Source organism: Rhinichthys klamathensis, unplaced genomic scaffold, assembly GCF_029890125.1.
Source record: "Rhinichthys klamathensis goyatoka isolate OS25496 unplaced genomic scaffold, OSU_Roscu_1.1 h1tg000308l_1, whole genome shotgun sequence".
In the NCBI taxonomy this organism is placed as follows: domain Eukaryota; kingdom Metazoa; phylum Chordata; class Actinopteri; order Cypriniformes; family Leuciscidae; genus Rhinichthys; species Rhinichthys klamathensis.
The window spans coordinates 318990-339315 of NW_026606826.1; the positions used below are offsets into that span (position 1 = coordinate 318990).

General features: G+C 36.6%; 1 protein-coding gene across 7 annotated transcripts; it reads right to left on the reverse strand.

The window, feature by feature from the left end:
• Positions 1–387: 387 nt before the first annotated feature.
• On the reverse strand, positions 388–20053 carry etv1 (ETS variant transcription factor 1). 7 transcript variants are annotated; one of them, XM_056270760.1, is made up of 13 exons: positions 19899–20053; positions 19501–19569; positions 18325–18412; positions 18046–18093; positions 13504–13557; positions 9525–9654; positions 7701–7889; positions 5844–6088; positions 4314–4382; positions 4114–4182; positions 3667–3836; positions 2046–2147; positions 388–1084 (listed from the first exon to the last, which is right to left on the reverse strand). In XM_056270760.1, exons 2-13 carry the CDS (start codon positions 19543–19545, stop codon positions 863–865), a joined length of 1431 nt encoding a protein of 476 aa, XP_056126735.1. In that variant the 5' UTR covers positions 19546–19569; positions 19899–20053; the 3' UTR covers positions 388–862. The 7 variants fall into 7 exon arrangements, with proteins under 7 accessions (XP_056126735.1, XP_056126734.1, XP_056126733.1 ...); XM_056270759.1 differs by having other exon boundaries at positions 5844–6100; XM_056270758.1 differs by having other exon boundaries at positions 19486–19569.
• Positions 20054–20326: the final 273 nt, after the last annotated feature.

Below are 20326 nucleotides of genomic sequence, written 5' to 3' on the forward strand. Positions count from 1 at the left end.
GAAATATGGTGTCAAATACTGAAGTATACAGATGGTTAATTAAATATATCTAAAAAAAACTGCAGTATTTGAATCACCATGCACTGTAGTATTATGAAATCATGCTAACGTGTTTTTTTTTTGTCTTAATTCGTTAAGAAAAAAAATCTTGTTCATTGAGAAAATTACCTGCATCTTCCCTCCTCTAAGACATTATATTCATATGAGAATATATATATATAAATGGATGGGTATAACTTGAATACTAGTATAATATCCCTTCACAAATAACACAAATCTGTAATTTGTTGTAACTGTGCAAGTATTCAATTATTTTATGGATCCTGGATGGGCGAGAAAGGAAGTATACGGGTCAGTTCAGATATGTGCTCATTTTACTTTGACATGGAGAGTTTGAAGGATTTTATTTCCATAGTAATACACTGTATTATTTACTCAGTTTGACACCAAGGGAGAGAAAAACAAAACAAACGTGAAAATGTGCAAAAATAACAAAGCGCTCCACAAACAATCCAAGAGTTTCAATGGTAAAAGAGTTTGGGATTTTTCCACTCACGTGCTCCAGACTCTAACCTGTCTAAATAGTTCAAAACATCTGTCCGGAGAGAGGCCATTTGCCCTCGAGAGTCTTCCGCTGTGAGAAAACGGCATGCTGAAACACCCCATCCCCTTCAATAGCAACAAAAAAACACCAAAGGAGCATCTAACGCAACTACACCAGTAAGTTTGTAGGTTTACACACTGCCATCGTCCTCTGTCCATAAAGTGCTCTCTTTTGTCCTGGGGTATGACTGAAGGAAATGAGGGACAGTCTGAAAGTTTGTTTTGTGTCGAAACGGCCGGACTGTTCTTGTAGCAGTTTTCAGTAGACGTAGCCCTCGTTGTACGGGTGCGGGTTGCAGTAGCCGCCCTCTTGAATGTACGCCATGTTCTCGTCGAAGTGTGACAACGGCACGGTGTCTTCCTCGTTGATCTGCCGCTCCAGGTCAGTCTTCAGCACCGGACGCTGATTGTCAGGGAAAGCCATGGAGAACAAAGCCTCGGGGTCGCAGACAAACTTATACACATATCTTTCACCTGCCACCTTTGAATCAAGAAACCAGAATATTACTGTATATCTCAACGGCGCAAGGAAAACGTAGATGGTTGCACTTTTTTAATGATGACTTTCATCATCATTAAGTTCAGTTGACAAATGTCATGCTTTTAATCCATAAAAAGTATAATTTGAGATATTTTTGTACATTTATTTGAACTTTTTAGTTACTCATTTAAATACTCCTTCAGTGTGACAAAATAATTTTTCAAAGAAAAAAAATATTCATTGAAGTTTTCCATTAATATAAGCTCATAAAAATTGCATGTGTAATAATTATTCAAAAATTATTTTAAAAAAGTCCAACTTGTTATGTTTTATTGTTGACCAGAAATGCCTATATTTGCCTAAAATATCTTTAATGTTATAACTACACTACTGTAATAAACATTGATTTTTAAAGATGTCTTTGAAAGAAGTTTCTTACGCTCAAGGCTGCATTTATTTGATCAAAAATACAGATTACAAATTAAAATAACAGTTTTCAATTTTAATATCTTTTTAAAATGTAATTTATTCATGTGTTCAAAAAAGCTGTATTTTCAGCATCATTACTCCAGTCTTCAGTGTCACATGATCCTTCAGAAATCATTCTAATATGATTTGGTGCTCAAGAAATATTATTATTGTTTTTTTCAGGATTCTTTGACGAACAGTACAGCATTTATTTGAAATATAAATCTTTTCTAACATTATAAAATGTCTTTACTGTCACTTTTGATCAATTTAATGCATCCTTTAAATGACAGTATTCAAACTTTCAAGACTTTAGCATTGTAGCTGAGCATTCAATTTTCTTATTAAAGTAGTTTTACAACAGTCATTAGCATATAAAAGTAGCTCATTATGAAAAAAGACAACTTAAGCCGAAAGGCTTGTTTTTTGAAAGTAGCTAAGCTACACCTTTAGTGTGTCAGAAGATGCAGCTTAGCTTGTTAGCCTGCATTACCTTTTGCATGATCCCTTTTTCATAATAGTAGCGCAACGATCTGCTCAGTTTGTCGTAGTTCATTGCAGGTCGATTCTTCTGAATTCCCCAGCGTCGTGCCACCTTTGAAGCAAAGAGAGTAAGTTGTTACAAATGAGCTTAGAGGTTTCTCTCAAACATTAGGCAACAATAAGACATCACACCCACTCAAGAACAAAGCATTGGTCGGTCTGCATCTTCCATTGGCCACAGCCTTGTACCATACCTCTAGTCAGAGATGTGTTCATTAGGAACAGCAGAGCGTGGCAGATGTTCCTGCACCTGTCCACACGACCCCCCACCTGTGCCCCCCTCCTTTTCAAATCCCCCTCCCACCACTCTCCCAGAGCCCGGCGCTGTGGGCCTTTTTCACTCTACTGCGGCTCATTCACGCCTTGCACCCGCCCAGCCAATCCCAACGGTCCCAGTCACCTGATGGCATGAATGACTGCCCTGTTCCCTACAGCTGCCCTGTGGACCAACGCCAGTACGCACACACACACACACAGGACTAGCGAGTCTCACTGTCGCAGACACTTTACACAAACACACCTCTGTCCACGCTTTCCAAACTCTGGACTTTTTGGAGAGTCAACATGTTGAAATATTTTGTTTTTTGGATGGACATGACAGACTGTTTTGAACAAACAAATGAAGAGCCTCCCTAGGATTCCAAAATTTGCATATAAAGTGGAAGTACTTTAATTTTAGTAAAGATAATCAGATAGTGATGTAAATAAGCAATATATAATATCCTAATCCGGATAGCATTTGGTACGTGTGGAATCCACGTGTACCAGATGTGGGCCGGATCTGGGCCGACACTATGTTGCTGTCTGGGAAAGTTACTTTAACCTTATAAAGCCTACTGTATAATATTTTATATGCAAAATTCGAAGGCCTTCTGTCGTCTGATTGATGGTTTTACTTTTTTAGCATGTCAAAAAATCCCTTTAATATAACTCTAAAAAGGTCTTTTTGCTGTAAAGTATACTTTCATATTTTTAGTAATATTTCAAGAACACTTAATGGACTGAAGCAACTTGGGTTTACTGGATTATTCAATCATAATTTTTTGAAAAATCATGTTAATAGTATAAAATATGATACATCAGGCTTGAGGAACATCTCTCAGTCATCATTGTATTGCATTGCATTATCCATTTTGCCCCCATATCAGTGACTGATATTTATATGCATCTTAGTAGTTTGCTATACTATTATAAGTATCTCAGTGGATTAGATTACATACTACAGAATCAATAAAAGCCTGATGTATCAAATATGATACTTAACAAACAAGCAAACCTTTTTACTATTTTGTCTAAAACCAAAATAAACAGTTGCATTAAAAAAATATATCACAGGCTTTACAGGGTTATTTAAAATGTATTATTTCAATTATTTTAAATTCAAATATTAATGTCATAATGGATTTAAAATAAACTGTTTATCCTCTATTTTCCATTTTTAGAAAAATAAAATCTATTTTCCCTGCTGAATGCGACCACAACACCGCTTTTAAAGCTCCACAACTATCTGCAATGTTCAAGAAGCCGCATACAGATACAATCTTGAAAACTATGTTTACACTAGTTAGTACCTCCTCAGGCTCAATGAGTTTAAACTCCATGCCCCGGCCCGTCCACGCAATGAAGTGTGAGTTTGAGGGGTCATCCAGTAGGGCGACCAGAAACTGCCAGAGCTGCAGCGAACCCCGTCTCTGATAGGTTGGGCCTTCTCGGTACAGCCCCGCCTCCTGCTTTATGTCACCTGTGGGCGGAAAATAAAAAAGTCATTAGGTGTGTTCGACTTGAAGTGGCGCTGCACAGACCAATCGGTGTATGACATCATATGACATCAATGCAAGACATCAATGACCAATGGTGCCGTTTTAGATTGTCATTATGTTACGTATCTAGTGGCTCATAGACAAGACCATAAATGACTGTATAGTAAAGATTCAACTTAGTAAGAAATAATATTGAACTCGGCACATAATTATGTTTATTAAAAAGAAAGATATATTTTAAAAAGATAAATAACATACCCTCCGCCTTCTCCGGCACTACGCAAGTGTCGTCATAGAAGTGCCTTGCAACTTTGTCGAACATGCAGCCTATGGAACAAAAAAGAAGAAATTGTTATAATCTTGAGACGTTTTACATTTAATAAAACGTTTAAATATGACACATTAATGAACAAGACAGCAATATACGATCAAAAACATTACTCTGTGTGGATAGTTACCCTCTGTTCTGTTACTGTGCGCCAGATATCCCTCTTGTCTAAGATATACAGAGTGACAGCTAGGCACTTCTGAAAAAGAAAAGCAAAACAAAAAAGCATTTTAAATATGCATAATAAATTATGCATTGGTTCTAAAACCTAAAAAACATTATTTATTTATTTTCCCCGTCACAGACAATGCAAAAAAAAAGAAAAGAAAGTACAACATCCTATTTTGACAAGACAACCGCAGTGGATGCCTCGTGCTCCGCGTCAGTCGTGATGTTTGCTGGAGCTGCGATTCAATCAAAGCCAAGCAAGACAGCTTAAGTGAATGCTCCATAAAACATCTAACCCTGTTCATTTGGACCTATAAAGATCTCTTAGGGTTTCATTCAAGTAATGGGCCTGTCGAGGAAATTACCGCTGATTAAATTAGCCGCTGACTGTCCAGTCCTTACACAGACAGCTCACAACAAACAAGCTCCTTTATGAGGCAGGATAAATTCCTCTAAATGACTGGGAGGAGATGCAAAACATGTCGATGATCTCCTCCACTGATGTAAAGAAGCAATGCAGACCAATCACTCACACTCATGAAGCTTTCATCGCTTCATTTGTTAGCTTTTAGTGTGTCTAATTTATAGATAATTATTAGATAATATATTAGATGATAATGTAAACATACAACATACTTAATGTTTTAGGAATTTAGCAATTATTTAGGAACTGTCAGAGTAAATGCAATTTTTTTTAATAAACAATGAATTCGAATTTGTTGCTTTGACAAAGTAAAGAGAAAAGGCCAGAGTATTATTGCTATTATCCCCAGGTTACGTTCTAAAGATACACATAATCCACAGGAAGCAGCGCTGTTTTCTCTCCTGACAGGCTGCTGCAGTCCAACTCCATTTTTTATGAATGAAAACCAAAAGCCTCTTCATTCATGGCAGAGCTGGGCCGACAGCCTGAGGGCCCCTGGGGGAGAGATTAGGGGCCCCTCTCCTTTCCAGCCAGGCCCTCAGGAAATGAGATCAGACCCAATAATAGGCTAATTCTATCAATCTCCCCATACCTAATAAAGTTGCTATCTGGCTGTATCTGTGCCCCAAAGAAAACAAAAGAAACAAAATCCTCAGACTATTTCCTCTTAGGTTAGTGAAGTAAATACCGTTTTCATCCCCTACAAATCATGCTTTAAACATTAAAAAAGTTTTCTTTTCGACATTAAACTTTTTTCTATTTTATTAATCTATTTTTCTGTTTAATTATTTACACTGCTCTTCAAATATTGTGTAATATTTTTACAACTTAAAATAACTATTTTCTATTTTAATATATGTTAAAATGTCATTTATTCCAGTGATGGCACAGCTGAATTTCCAGCATCATTACTCCAGTCTTCAGTGTCACATGATCCTTCAGAAAACATTCTCACTTATCGCTTAAGAAACATTTCTTATCAATGTAGAAAACAGTAGTTTTGTGGAAACATTATAGACGATGCAGTCGGTGTTATTAGACATGTGAATGCATAGAAACGTAACTCACCTGAGTCGTAGGTGAAGTCGCGGGGCTCTTGTTTGATCATCATGGAGTGCGGGTACGTCTGGGGAAGAGGCGCCCCCACCATGGCCGGATGCTCGAAGAGGGGGTCGGCGTACTCCTGCTTGAACCCCTGAGGAGGGAAGGGGATGCTGGGTTCCGACATCTGTCTGTGATACATGGGTCGTCCGTCCCGCGACATCGAAGGAGAAGGGAACGAATGACACGGCTCCGACAACTGCCGCCGAAATCTGAACAAAACACTGAATAGAATAAGTCTCACACATTATCTGTCTGTCAGTCTGTCTGTCTCTATCTATCTATCTGTCTCTATCTATCTATCTATCTATCTATCATCTATCTCTATGTCTGTCTGTCTGTCTGTCTGTCTGTCTGTCTGTCTATCTATCTATCTATCTATCTATCTATCTATCTATCTATCTATCTATCTATCCATCTCTGTCTGTCTGTCTATATCTATCTATCTATCTATCTATCTATCTATCTATCTATCTATCTATCTATCTATCTATCTATCTATCTATCTATCTATCTATCTATCTGTCTGTCTCTATCTATCTATCTCTATGTCTGTCTGTCTGTCTCTATCTATCTATCTATCTATCTATCTATCTATCTATCTATCTATCATCTATCTCTATGTCTGTCTGTCTGTCTGTCTGTCTATCTATCTATCTATCTATCTATCTATCTATCTATCTATCTATCTATCTATCTATCTATCTATCTCTGTCTGTCTGTCTATATCTATCTATCTATCTATCTATCTATCTATCTATCTATCTATCTATCCATCTCTGTCTGTCTGTCTATATCTATCTATCTATCTATCTATCTATCTATCTATCTATCTATCTGTCTGTCTCTATCTATCTATCATCTATCTCTATGTCTGTCTGTCTGTCTATATCTATCTATCTATCTATCTATCTATCTATCTATCTATCATCTATCTCTATGTCTGTCTGTCTATATCTATCTATCTATCTATCTATCTATCTATCTATCTATCTATCTATCTATCTATCTATCTATCTATCTATCTATCATCTATCTATCATCTATCTCTATGCCTGTCTGTCTGTCTGTCTATCTATCTATCTATCTATCTATCTATCTATCTATCTATCTATCTATCTATCTATCTATCTATCTATCTATCTATCCATCTCTGTCTGTCTGTCTATATCTATCTATCTGTCTGTCTCTATCTATCTATCATCTATCTCTATGTCTGTCTGTCTGTCTATATCTATCTATCTATCTATCTATCTATCTATCTATCTATCTATCTATCTATCTCTATGTCTGTCTGTCTGTCTATATCTATCTATCCATCTATCATCTATCTCTATGTCTGTCTGTCTATATCTATCTATCTATCTATCTATCTATCTATCTATCTATCTATCTATCTATCTATCTATCTATCCATCCATCCATCATCTATCTCTATGTCTGTCTGTCTGTCTGTCTGTCCGTCCGTCTAACGTTCTATCTATCTATCTATCTATCTATCTATCTATCTATCTATCTATCTATCTATCTATCTATCTATCTATCTATCTATCTATCCATCCATCCATCATCTATCTCTATGTCTGTCTGTCTGTCTGTCTGTCCGTCCGTCTAACGTTCTATCTATCTATCTATCTATCTATCTATCTATCTATCTATCTATCTATCTATCTATCTATCTATCTATCTATCTATCTATCTATCTATCTATCATCTATCTATCTATCTATCTATCTATCATCTATCTCTATGCCTGTCTGTCTATCTGTCTGCCTATCCGTCTAACGTTCTATCTATCTGCAGTGTTTTGGTAACTGGCAGTACCTGTGGTCCATGGGGTAAGCGCTGTCAGGGAGGGTCTGTGGGGGTGCGAGGTGAGGGTACGTCCTGTCTGGTTTGGGGGTAGGGGCGGCAGTGGGAGACACATGCTGGCCAGGAGACACGGGCGTGCTGCAGGGGGTAGACACTGGGCTGGAGGCCTTCATTCCCGAGGGATGCTTCTGCTCGTAGGCACTGGAGACACCAGGGAACAAGAGCAGTTTAAGTTAGTCTTTCCTGAGGGCCTTTCAGACTACAGAGATTATCATGAGACTGCGCCAGACTTTATTACTGGTAAATTAAAAAAATTAAAAAAACATAAACTCTAAAGCTTTTTGTCTGCAGCACACTGTATAATGCATGCTAAACTGGTATTTCAAAATCTCTATAAATTAATCCACATGATCCTTCAGAAATCATTCTGATATGCTGATTTGCTGCTCAAGAAACATTTATTATTATTATCAATCGGTTGAGCTGCTTACATTTTTTGAGGAAATCGTGAAACATTTTGCTTTCAGGATTCTTTGACGAATAGCATTAATTAGAAACATAAATCTTTTGTCACATTATAAATGTCTTTACTGTCAATCTTAATCAAATGAATGTGTCTTTGCTCAATAAAAATATTAATTTCTTTAAAGAAAAAAAAGTCTTTCTGACCCCAGAATTTTGAACAGTAGTGTATAAATGACCTCTGTACAAATAAGTTTCATTATCAAACAATTAAATGATCCACGTCTATTCCGATCCATCCAACTGCCAACCCTCACATCAAACAATCGACACGGTACCAAAGATGAATCATCTGATGAACCGTAAGGCAATTACGCTCCATTCAGAAACATTAAAAGGCAAGGAAGGAACAGCCTTCTGTGGGGCTTGACAATCTCCAAAGCTCCTCTGAAGAACATCATTATCACAGAGGTTGTTGGTTCAGCTTGAGTGCCATTTGCAATATGAGGGCAGGTTGGCTCCTCCAGCGAAATAAAACATACAAGTGAAATGTCATAAATTTAAAATCAAATCAATAGGAAGATGACTGTAACCAAGCAACCGTGTTTGCCGTAGACGCTTGTCCAAGTGGAAAAGCCATTTATTGCACTTAATGCACCGTAGCGTAATTTCTTGTTTTTCTTTGTGTGTGTGTGTTTTTCCCCCTTTCCAATTTCAGGTGGATCTCATTCAAGTCATTTCGAACAGCACCTGCTGTACAGTTGCCTCGGAGTAAATAACTAAAGGAAAACTATCATTATTGTGCATTTTTCCCCATAAATCTTTAAGACTATTCTTGGCTCAGGCTGAAAAGTCAATGCCAAGACCCCATCTGCTTCAGAGATGCTCTGTCAAATGAACGTCTTTAGTCACATATAAAAGGTGAAATACACACCCACCTTAACACCTTAGTGTCTGAAATTTGCATTCAGAAATTAGTTTTTTTTTTTTTTTTCACAAAACATCTGTAATTAGGAAAATAGCACACCCTAAATTGATACAAAATAATGGCTAAAAATAGTTTGTTAAACGGTATCGTATGAATTGCAAATGTATGTAGGCCCATTTATCACTTAAATCTCTCACACCAGCTGCTGAGGTTGAATTTGCAAACTAAAATATGGGATGCTAGTGTCTATCCCGACAGCTGGAAGTATAAAGTTTAGAGTTGACTTTCACTGCTTTAGTGCAAAAACACTTATGGTTTCTCACAAATTTTTCTAGACGTTGCAGTCTAGCAAGTCTTATTACTGCCAGTATTTTGATGTGTGTGGGGGGGGTGGGTTGTGTTTTTGGGGGGGTTTTGTGTGAGATTTGATTTGTGCACTGATGTACCTGATGTTATACAGGCACTTCTCCCCATAGTGGAGTCTGAAGGGCCTGTCCTGACTGCAGGCTGAGCCCAGATCAGTACACGGACTGTGGGGCTCTCTCTTTATCCTCAACTGCAGCCCGTGGAACGCCACTGAGGAAGACAGAAACGCACAGATGTTTAAACACAGCATTACCAGTGAACATATTTCCAATAAGAATTACTCAGAGGACGCAGAAGTGCTGCAGTCACGCATGGCATCTGCACATGAAGTTGAGGTGACCTTACAACATACATCTACCTTCTGTATACAATCAACAACAACAACAAAAAATCATTCAATTTCTGTTTGCATTTGCATGCGTAAAAGTTGTTTTCAGCAAAGGTTTCTTGCACTAGACACCTAAAACAAATGCTTCCATGAACAAGGCAATTTTGTAATAAAATATACTTTTTTAATACAAATCTGCCTCCAATTCAGTAACCATATTCAATTAAAAAAAATAACATTAAAGGAACATTTCAGTAAGTATAATGGAATGACAAGACTTGGTTTGGAGTATTGTAATGTATTTTGACATTTTTGCTTACTTCTAATGGCAATCTGAATCAAAATAATACTTTGAATCTGCATTTACTAATACATTTTTAAGATCTAAATTGTATCTAAGGCACTGCACTGTAAACAATTATATTATCAATAAGTTATGACAACAAGTTTTTACATTGCTTTAACTCATACAAATAAGTTAAGCAAATTTCAGCTTTTTCATAAATTATATATTTTTTAATATCACAATTATATCCAATTTTTTAAGTCAGTTTAATGCAATTTAAGTTGAAATTACTTAAACATTCAAGTTTATTTATTTATTTATTTATTTCAAACATGTATAGGAAACAAAATAAAAAAAAAACTTAATGACAAAAACAAAAACCTAATAACAACAAATGCTCATCAAAACAGAAAGCAAAAAAAAAAAAATGTTAAAAAGGAAAACAATAAAAGAAAACAATGAAAACAATATTAACTTATACATGTCCGAAAAGGAGTAGGAAGAAGCATGAGCTTATTTGTTGATTGTACTTAAAAATTTAAGGAAGCACATTTTTTTTTTTACATTGTGTGAACTAACATGAACGTTTTTATTAACTAATATTATCAAAGGTTAATAAACGCTGTAAAAATATATTGTTTGTTAGTACATGTTAATGTACAGTATTAACTAATGTTAACAAATGATACCTTATTGTAAAGTGTTACCAAAATATCAATGTCTTAAGTCAAAAACCATAGTTTTAATTTATTTGGCAGTCTTCTGAAATTTTAAATGGCCTTGTTAAGATGTGTCCTTGTTCATGATAGTGGATTCTAAAATAGCACTACAGATGAATAATTTATACTTGGGAAGACTTCTTGACGGACCATATTAAGAAGCACGTAGACAGACGAAGAAAAAAAATGCCATAATTGATTTTACGCAAAGGAATACGAGTAATCGAATCAATACAAAATCTGTTAGCATCATAGGACGACATACATGCAGGATGCCATTCCAGGATTTCAACAATTACACATGCATTGATTGTTGTTAATGGACAGCATTTTCAAGAAGTCGTTTATGACATTTACTGCCATTTTTTTTGTATCCTTGCAATTTATGAGATACATTTAAAACCCCTTAAGTATGTCAAATGTCAACTGAAGTGGGTAACACTGCCTCAAAAAAAATGAAAAGAAAGCTTTGACTCAAATAAAGAGCACTTAAAAGGATGCCGTGGTGAGTATAGCAAAAAATTCATTTCTCATATCTTAGCTTATGCAAAATATCCCGAAATTATTTCCATATTTATGACGTTAACTAAACATTCATGTTCCATTCTGCAAAAAGTTATTTTTTTTTCCATAAAGCTGCGCTCTAATAGATTTGACTTTCATAAATGAATAGCCTGATGGGCCTGATTCAATGCTAAATTTAGCAGAACGCACTAGGAGAACGTCTTTTCTTCACAAAAGTCCATTCATTACACTACCAAACACCATTTTCACTGCACCCTGTTACATAAAAGAGCATTTTGGTAAAAAAACAAACAAAAAAAACAAGTGTTTCTAAGTTTCATACTGACTTTTTTTCTGTGCTGATGGTCGTGTGTTTTCTCACCCTTCTCTCTTTCTCACTCTCACCTCTTCGCTGACTGTTACTCGCTGATAATAGATTCAGTCACACCTTCTTCTTAAACACTCTGGGCTTGAATTACGATGGCCTTTACAAAAGGGCAAATAACTCAAATATAATCACTGTTTGATCACACTTACACAGCCACAAATCACTATTATAGTTAGAGTTAAAAAAAAAAAACTAAATTGATCTTTTTACAGTAACAACAGCCCTTCTCTTTACAATTCCAGATGGATTTAAAATAAAAGAAATGCATTTTCTAATATATATACACAACACCATTCCAAAATTTGGGGTCAGTTTGATTTTTTAATGTTTTTAAAAAAAGAAATCTTTTAATTTATTTGATCAACAATGCAGTAAAACAGCAATACTGTGAAATATTGATGAATTTTATATAACTGTTTTCTATTTGAATATATTTTAAAATGTAATTTATTCCTATGATGGTAAAGCTGAATTTTCAGCATCATTACTCGTCTTCAGTGTCACATGATCATACAGAAATCATTCTAATATGCTGATGTGATGCTCAAGAAACATTTCTTATTATTATCACTGTTGAAAAAACGTTTGTGCTGTTTTTTTCAGTTCAAAATAACTTATTCGAAATAGAAATCTTTTGTAAGATTAAAAAGTGTTTACTGTTACTTTTGATCAATGTAATGCATCCTTGTTGGCTAAATATTTCTTTTAAAAAATAAAATAAAAATTGTACTGACCCCAAACTATATATATAATTAAATCATACAAATAATTTGACAAACAATCACTTCATCAGGCCACATGTCTACTGCGCAGCAGTTTAAGAGGTGTATTCTTTCTTCCTGTGTAATCCCTGTATATCCAATTTCTGGGTGTTTTGTGGGAATGGACCCCATGAAACGGAAGTGATCCACTGGCATTGCCGACTCAGACCCATATGGGAGGGCCAGGATGCCCGTTCACGAGCCCAACCGCCATGCCCTCGCTCTACCTCCATCTGCCCGTCCCTCCTCTCCTCCCCACCCTGCCGACTACGCCAACTAACACCCTGCGCTTTACACAGTCTTGCTCAAATATACATTTTGGAATGGAATAATCGTTGCTGTACATTAATTATTAAAATACAACAAAAAAATAGTTTTATAAATAATTATTTTCAAATATAGAAAACAAGGTCATGCAATAAAGGCTTCCTTTTGTGACATTTAACTGCACCTTTGTCATGGTCTACGCTCACAATAAGGTCTAGCTCAGACTGAGGAAGGAATACAGGACAATAGCCCATTATCAGCAAACACTAGTATATTTTCTTTGCCTAATGAGCTTGAGTTCTCTAGAAAGACAAAGCCCCCCTTCTTCTCCCCTACATCCTCTGTAGCAGAGTCTGTTTTGGCTCCTCTTTAAGACATAAGCTGGACTCGCTCCCCACTGTGCCTCATTCAGTCCATGCCACTTCCGACACTGGCACCGGCTCTGCCACGACCACTGCGCGCCAACTTTACTTCCTATGCCCATTTAAAGGCCTATTGCTTCTGGCTGCACTCGCTGAGAAGGTACACAACCTAGAGAACACACGCCGTTCGCGCGCTCTCTCTATCTCTCTCTGTTTATTCACAGAAACAACAGCGGCGAACGGCAACATGTCGTAAACAAGGGACAAAACGAGCTAACGTAACAATAAAATTGCACGCTAAATCATCAAATTTGAGAATGGTATTTTAGTCAGGCCTTTCTACCGTGTGAGTTTTTGATAAACCCTCAAGACATAATATAAACGTGGGTATTGTTTTATACATTTAATAGCAATAGCAAAAGAAAAAAGGTCATGCACACTTACAGTTTTCGCTCTGAAAGTCAGGAACAAACTGCTCATCATTGTCAGGAACTTGAGCTGGGAGGAAAAAGAAGAGAGAAAAGGGTAAATAAACAGATATTTCCTTCGTAACTATCATATTTGGTCGAGCTAACACAATCTGTCCTCTAACAATCGCTTAAATGAGTAATTTCCTCTAATAATCCTCTGTAATTGAAACACTAATGATTTGAAATTCTCAGACCAACCCATGAAGACATTTATTGGTTGAAAACAGAGAAAACATATCCTCTAATTATGTCAGTAATTTAATTTCAATGACAAAGCAGGTGTGTGAAACACATCCTAAATCTGTCTCTGCCGTTCGCAGCAGAATTCACTGATATATGTGTATCAGACCAGGCAACCAAATAAAACACCTTGCCTTGTGCTTTGCAACTACACAGTGTCTTCATAAGGATAGCCATGCAGTGAGAAAACACCTATTGTTCACACTGTCTAATTGGGACACATCCCCGCTGGTGAAAGCACCTGTACCTGCCGCGACGGCTGCCGTCCAAACAGAGCACGTTCCCCTACTTTCCCCTCTCTCATATAATGCTAAAATAATGAAGCCTTCATATGGATCTCAATTAAGCACATTCATGTTTATATTAGATGCGTCAGAAAGACCTGTTGTTTATTGCTTGTTAAACTCGACACAAAGGCGCACGGCGGCAGAGGAGTGTGCGAGACCTCGCTGCACGGGGCTATTAGCACGTTTATTCCTCTGCGCTAAAATTGGATTTTCATTTTCACAACAACAGTAACAAGTCGTAACATGCGCAAATCAACATTTGCTTTGTGTAAGGCAACAAGTCTTGCTCGGCTACTTGGCTTTTCGGCTTTCTTTGTGGACCTTTTAGAGTGTTTCCTCATGTCTGTGTAAAATGTAATGCATTCACATCTAATGAGAATGTGTTGAATGTTATAAATGAGACTGGGGCTAGTAGACAAAAGGCTTATTTTTAAGTCTAAACTCTCAATGAAGGTAGATTTTAACTGGAAAGTTGATAAATACAAAATATTATTTTCATAAATGTCAGGTAGGGGCAATTTGTCACATGTTTTAAATGTTATAAATTAAAAATGTATTAATTACAATATTTGTAGGCTATTTTTTAAATTTTTTTTTACATTTGATATTTTTGCTGTTTCATGAATTGTTTTATGTTTCAAGTGTATTTTATTGTTTGAAGTTTTCCCCCAAAAAAATCCCCCATCCAAGTTGATTGTACTTAAAAATATAAATCATTTCAACTTAAATTACATTAAAATGATTTTAAAAATGAATTGATTTTTTTAATTGCTTAACTTATTTTGATGAGTTAAAGCAATGTAAAAACATATGTTGTCAACTTATTGATCATATAATTTTGTGCAGTGTAATAAACTCTCAATAAACTGTATCTCAATAAACAATAATGGTTAAAACAGAATTTTATGGTCTCTTCTATAACTCAATCCACAAACTATAAAACATATGCCCAAGGCTATACAGTTCTTCTCAATCAGGGCCAATATATCTTTATAGTTCTTGCCAGTGTTTTGGGTATTTGGAATAGCGAGTCGAGTTCAACCGCAGCAGACGTTTTTACTGGTTAAACTCAACAAGAGTTATCACCGCCATCTCCCTCACTGGTACTGGTGTAAACACAACCAAAGAGATATTAAACAATCCCCTTACTAGATCAGAATGAGCAGGAAAGAAACACAGAGTGCATTAAGAGTCAGAAAAGTAGCCAGAGAAAAGGTGAGCGACAGAGAAAGACTGAGATGCAGCCAGTATTCTCAGCAGGGTGAATGAGTCAACCTGTGAATGGGACAGCTGATCCCAGCGCCACTCCTGAGGCTAGCTAAGGTGTTGGAGCATGTCCATCAGTTAAAGAAAAAAAAAAGAAGAAGTGAAGAGCAGAAAAGAGACAAACTGCAGCACCAGGCCACATAAAGACACACGCAAAGACTCATAATCACTTCTCACTGCAAAAGATGAAAGTTACACTTTACGCGAAAAATCGCGATCAAAACCTACTAGTAAAACTAAGAAGCTAAATGGTATGTGACACATTGAGTCAGTCTTTTTGAAGTTTTAGACGAAATAAGTGACTGTCACCTGTCTCTGGCCAAAATGACACATGCATGTCAAATGACGAGCCATCAGCTCTTTAGACTACGCTGCCGGAAATACTGTCTGTCGCTCATACGTCTTCCTCTTCTTTCCAATTACCTGAGCTAATAAATCTCTGAAATGAAACCGCTAGGTCTTCGTTTGGGTTCTAATGGACAGGAAGTCATATATTAAATCTATCTGCGATTTATCTTGAATCTTTTGGCGCTGCGGCTGATGGATGTAAGACAGGTTGAATTGTACTCCTCACTGTAATATCTACTGCAGCGACCACTTTTTTTTCCCCCTGCCGGATACACTAAAATATTTAAGTCATGTCTTATTCTTTTAGAGGCCCTGGGGTGGATTTGGCATAATCAAACTCAGGGACAAGGACGGTAAAGTCCGAAAATCTGTTATAAAGCGTACTTTTAATTTTAAAATCCACGATTATACTGCAAGCATTTTTAAATATATTAAAGAAAGCACTCTATTAAAAATTGAGATTCTCTTTCCTTATGCAGGTGGGTAAATCCTATTTAGATCAGATCATTTCCTCATATTATAGATGTTTGGCTTTTCAATGTGACCAATAGACACAACAACGTCCTGTTGTGCTAAACAAATTCAGTCACACTAGCTAGACTTAGTGCGATCACTAACAGAAAACAGACCCACACACACACACACACACACTCATCTTCCTGTCCAAAGCGCACGCAAATGCATTCCATAGGCTGAAAGGTAGTCGTGATTTCACAAATGCAAAGCGCTGGAATCGGTTTTACAAACTGCTTTGCATGATATTCAGCTGTCCAACTTCTTTTGTTGTTGTTTTTCCTTCCCAATTTGCAACCAAAGTGTTTTTTTTACAATAAACAGACAAAAGGTTATGTCTACTATGATTTGACTTATATTTTCAACTTCAACTATATTTTCAACAAAGTTATCACAGTGTAGTTGAATATGAATATTTTTTTCTTTTAGAAAAACTAAAAAAGTTATTTTAACTAGAGACAACATTAATTTGTACATGCATTAATGTAGCTTTCCTAAATGTCTTTAACATTTTAGAAATCTTAAAAATCCAGCAAAATTGTTCACTTTTTTACAGTCTGAGATTAAGCTTAGAGAACCAAAGAAATATACTTTATTATATTTGCAAAATTTTGCAGCAACAAATACACACAGTTTAGAGTAAAACTTCACACACACAAAAAAAGTCTTAACGGTAACACTTTACAATAAGGTCTCATTTATTAACTTTAGTTAATGCATTGACTAACATGAACTAACAATATTAACATATTTTTACAGCATTTATTGACCTTTGTTAATGTTAGTTAATAAAAAAAATTCACGTTCATGTTAGTTCACAGTGCACTAACTAATGATAATACAAAACTTTAATCTTAAAAATTTATTAGTAAATGTTGAGATAACATTAACTAAGATTACTCAATGATGTCAAAGTATTGTTCATTGTTAGTTCATCTTAACTAAAGTAGTTAACTAAAAAATGTATACTTTTTGTAAAGTGTTACCGTCTTGACATTTTCAAGACAAGAAAATCCTTTAACATCAAAATTGCGAGTTTGCCATTTAGATTTTTTAAAATAACATTATTAGATTTTTTTTTTAATCACATAAAAATATTTCCAAACACATCTACAATCAACCAAACAGGGAACCATTTACTAACCTAAAGGTCGGTGCTGCAAGCAAGATGGGAAGAAGACACTCGCGCTTAATTCCTGAAGCATCACGTTTGTGTTAAACCACAACCAGCATGTCTTGCCATGAGAAAAAAAAAAATTGCCAAAAGAAACCAAAAAAAAAAGTTAGGGGCGAAAAAAACCGAAGCGGTAAAAGCAGAAGCGCAGGAAGCGATCTACCGTCAATCCATTTCTTTAACAAAAAGAGTTTAAAAAACAAAGGAAACAGAACTTAAAACACTATATGAGAAGTATCAGACGCGAAAGAGAGGTATAAGAAAAAGAAAACGAGTGAGGGAGAGAAGGAGTGCGCGCGTGTTGGAGAGAGAGAGAGAGAGAGCGAGGGAGAGAAAGAGAGGCGGTAGGGTTGGTGGCTCGTCTCCCTCAGCTCCTGCCAAAAGCGGACGAGAGGAGAAGAGAGTGAGCGAGACTGCAAGTTCTTCTGGTAATTTGTGATGACACTCAAAGTAGAACCTCCTCGGTCTCCCCCTTAGACTCCTGCTCTTCTCAAGCACTAATGTATGCATGACACACCAAGTGCCTTCGCTACAGATGCATTAATTGGACTGCAGATTAGGTCTGTAACTTGAGGCATATTTGCACCCCTCCCCCAAATCTCCCCCTCAAACTCACTCCTCTTCTTCAGCTTCGAAACAAAAGCTGAGAAACCTTCAGCGAGACTGAAGTAAATAGACCAGAGCTTACCTTCGGCGAGCCAGGTCTCCTGAAGTTGACTGAGATCTTGAAACAGCTCTAAAACAAAGACGGCAGAGTTTGAGACGGTGAGACAACAGGTACAAAGCTTTAATTATGAGTTTTGACACTCGATTCCAGTCTCAAAGCCCTCTGAAGAGCGAGGCGAGCGCTGCTGATTGAGATTTTAAAGCCCTGAGTGCAGGTGGCAACGAGCGATATTGCATTTTGCAAGATGTTAAGAAGGCGTGAAATGAACATTGTCTTTTTCACCCACACCTGAGTGCTTACCCTCGGTGTCCAACGCCAGGGCAGAGTTAATGAATTTTCTTTTCCTGTCCTTCGCTGGTCTCGTGTTGGACGTCTTTCCCCGAGGATTCTAAGCAGAAAGCAACAGATCAATTGTCTCAATTTGAAGATGGAGTGTGTTGAGCTCGCTTTTGAAATAACACACAACTTCAGCTTCATTCATCATGCGGCGTACTTTTAATATATGAAGGATTCTTCAGTTAATGGGACTTTTGACCTGTTGAAATCTTTAAAAAACATTTTCATCATGTTCTTGAGTAATGGCCTCGATCAAACCTCAAGCGTAGTTTTGATTTTGATGGGGATGATTTGTAATGGTAATGACAATTTTAAGTTTTTATTGAGTTAAAAAGTTGGATAAGTCTTGGACTTGGACTAACCCAACAAGTTAGATACTGACCCATTTGTAATCTTCACACTGTCACTCTGGCAGAGACTTGCTTCTCTGTCACTTTTCCTTACATCATAACCAAATATTTTTTCCTTTTGAATAACTCAATTATTTTGTAAAATGCCTGCTGTGACTGAAAGTACACTGTAAAAAAATATATATGATCAATAAGTTATGGCAACATGTTTTTAACTCATAAGTTTTTAACTTTTTTATAAAAAATACAACTTTCAACTTATTTTTTTAAGTCACTGTAATGTAATTTAAGTTGCAATGACTTCATCCAAGTTGATTGTACTTAAAAATTAAAGGCAGAAACTTTTTTCACAGTGTAGATTACATTGTTTTTTGTTTTGTTTTTTAAATGCAAACTCTACATACATTCCAGATGAACAGAAAATATGCTTTTCTGAAAAAAGTGCCTAATAGATTTCCCCAGAATTTAACACATTTTAAATGTGTTAGGAGAAATTAAAAGCCCAACAACATACACAAATTCTGCCATGAGACTAATTTAATACACTAATATAAGATTTACAGCTATTATAATCTTAAGTTTTAAACTATCAGTGATTGTTAATATCTTCAGAATCGATCTAGAGGACAACGTAAACTGACGTAAAGTTCCCGTAAACTGAAGAATCACGCACATTTGTCATATTTCTGTAAAGACATGTCCAAACGCAGATTCTTGTCATTCAATCAGTTCAATGACTGATATATATTTACAATCATGGAGATCACTAATTTACCTTCATCAGACTTACATGAGTCTTTATGAAAGGCACTTGTTGGTCGTAAAGTCCGTCCATTCTTCAGCGCGCGGTCCGATCACCCTTTAAAGTAGAAGAGTGACTTTTTAGCGATTTGTTGAAACATGAACTGCTGCATTCAGCAGCTCCATTCATAACCATATACCTTTTATTTGACTGACTACATGCTGGCTATTATAAAACAGACATTAAACGCAGCATATCCGTGACACTTTATAGATAAAGTTGCTAGTGTTCTAAGGTAAATATGTTGCGGTGCTGTGCGTGCGTAATGCGGCGAGCCGATCCTCCGAAAGGTAGGCTACTGGACTTTAAGAAACACTTTTTTTCTGTTTCTAGTTACGTTTTACTGAAACGTCGACGGTGATGGAGAACTTAAAGCTTGCACTCACCCCAGTAAATGCACCGCATGCATTCATGGATGGATGTGTCGCCGGACTGTATGAGAAGAAGCGCGCTCTCGTGTCTCTCCTCCGCGTCCGCGCTGAAGTAAACGCGCGCTCGCTGCTCCAGGGGCCTCCCTTCAGAAACAGCCGGCGCCCCGCTTCCCATTGGCTGCCACTGTCCTCCGCCGGATCAGATTTACACGCGTCAATCAAGAGCCTATTTCACCGTTCCTTCATTAAAATATGCAAAACTGATATTGCAATTATAAGGTGTTTATTTATGAGAAACACATCACATCATTATAATCTCTCTTGTGGCTAGATGTTTTGGAAATGATGTGCATGAAAGTGCACACAATCACTGTATCCCGTGTACAATGCTTATAAACGAGCTCACAGTTTTGACAAGCTAAAAAAAAACTTTCTAAGACTGA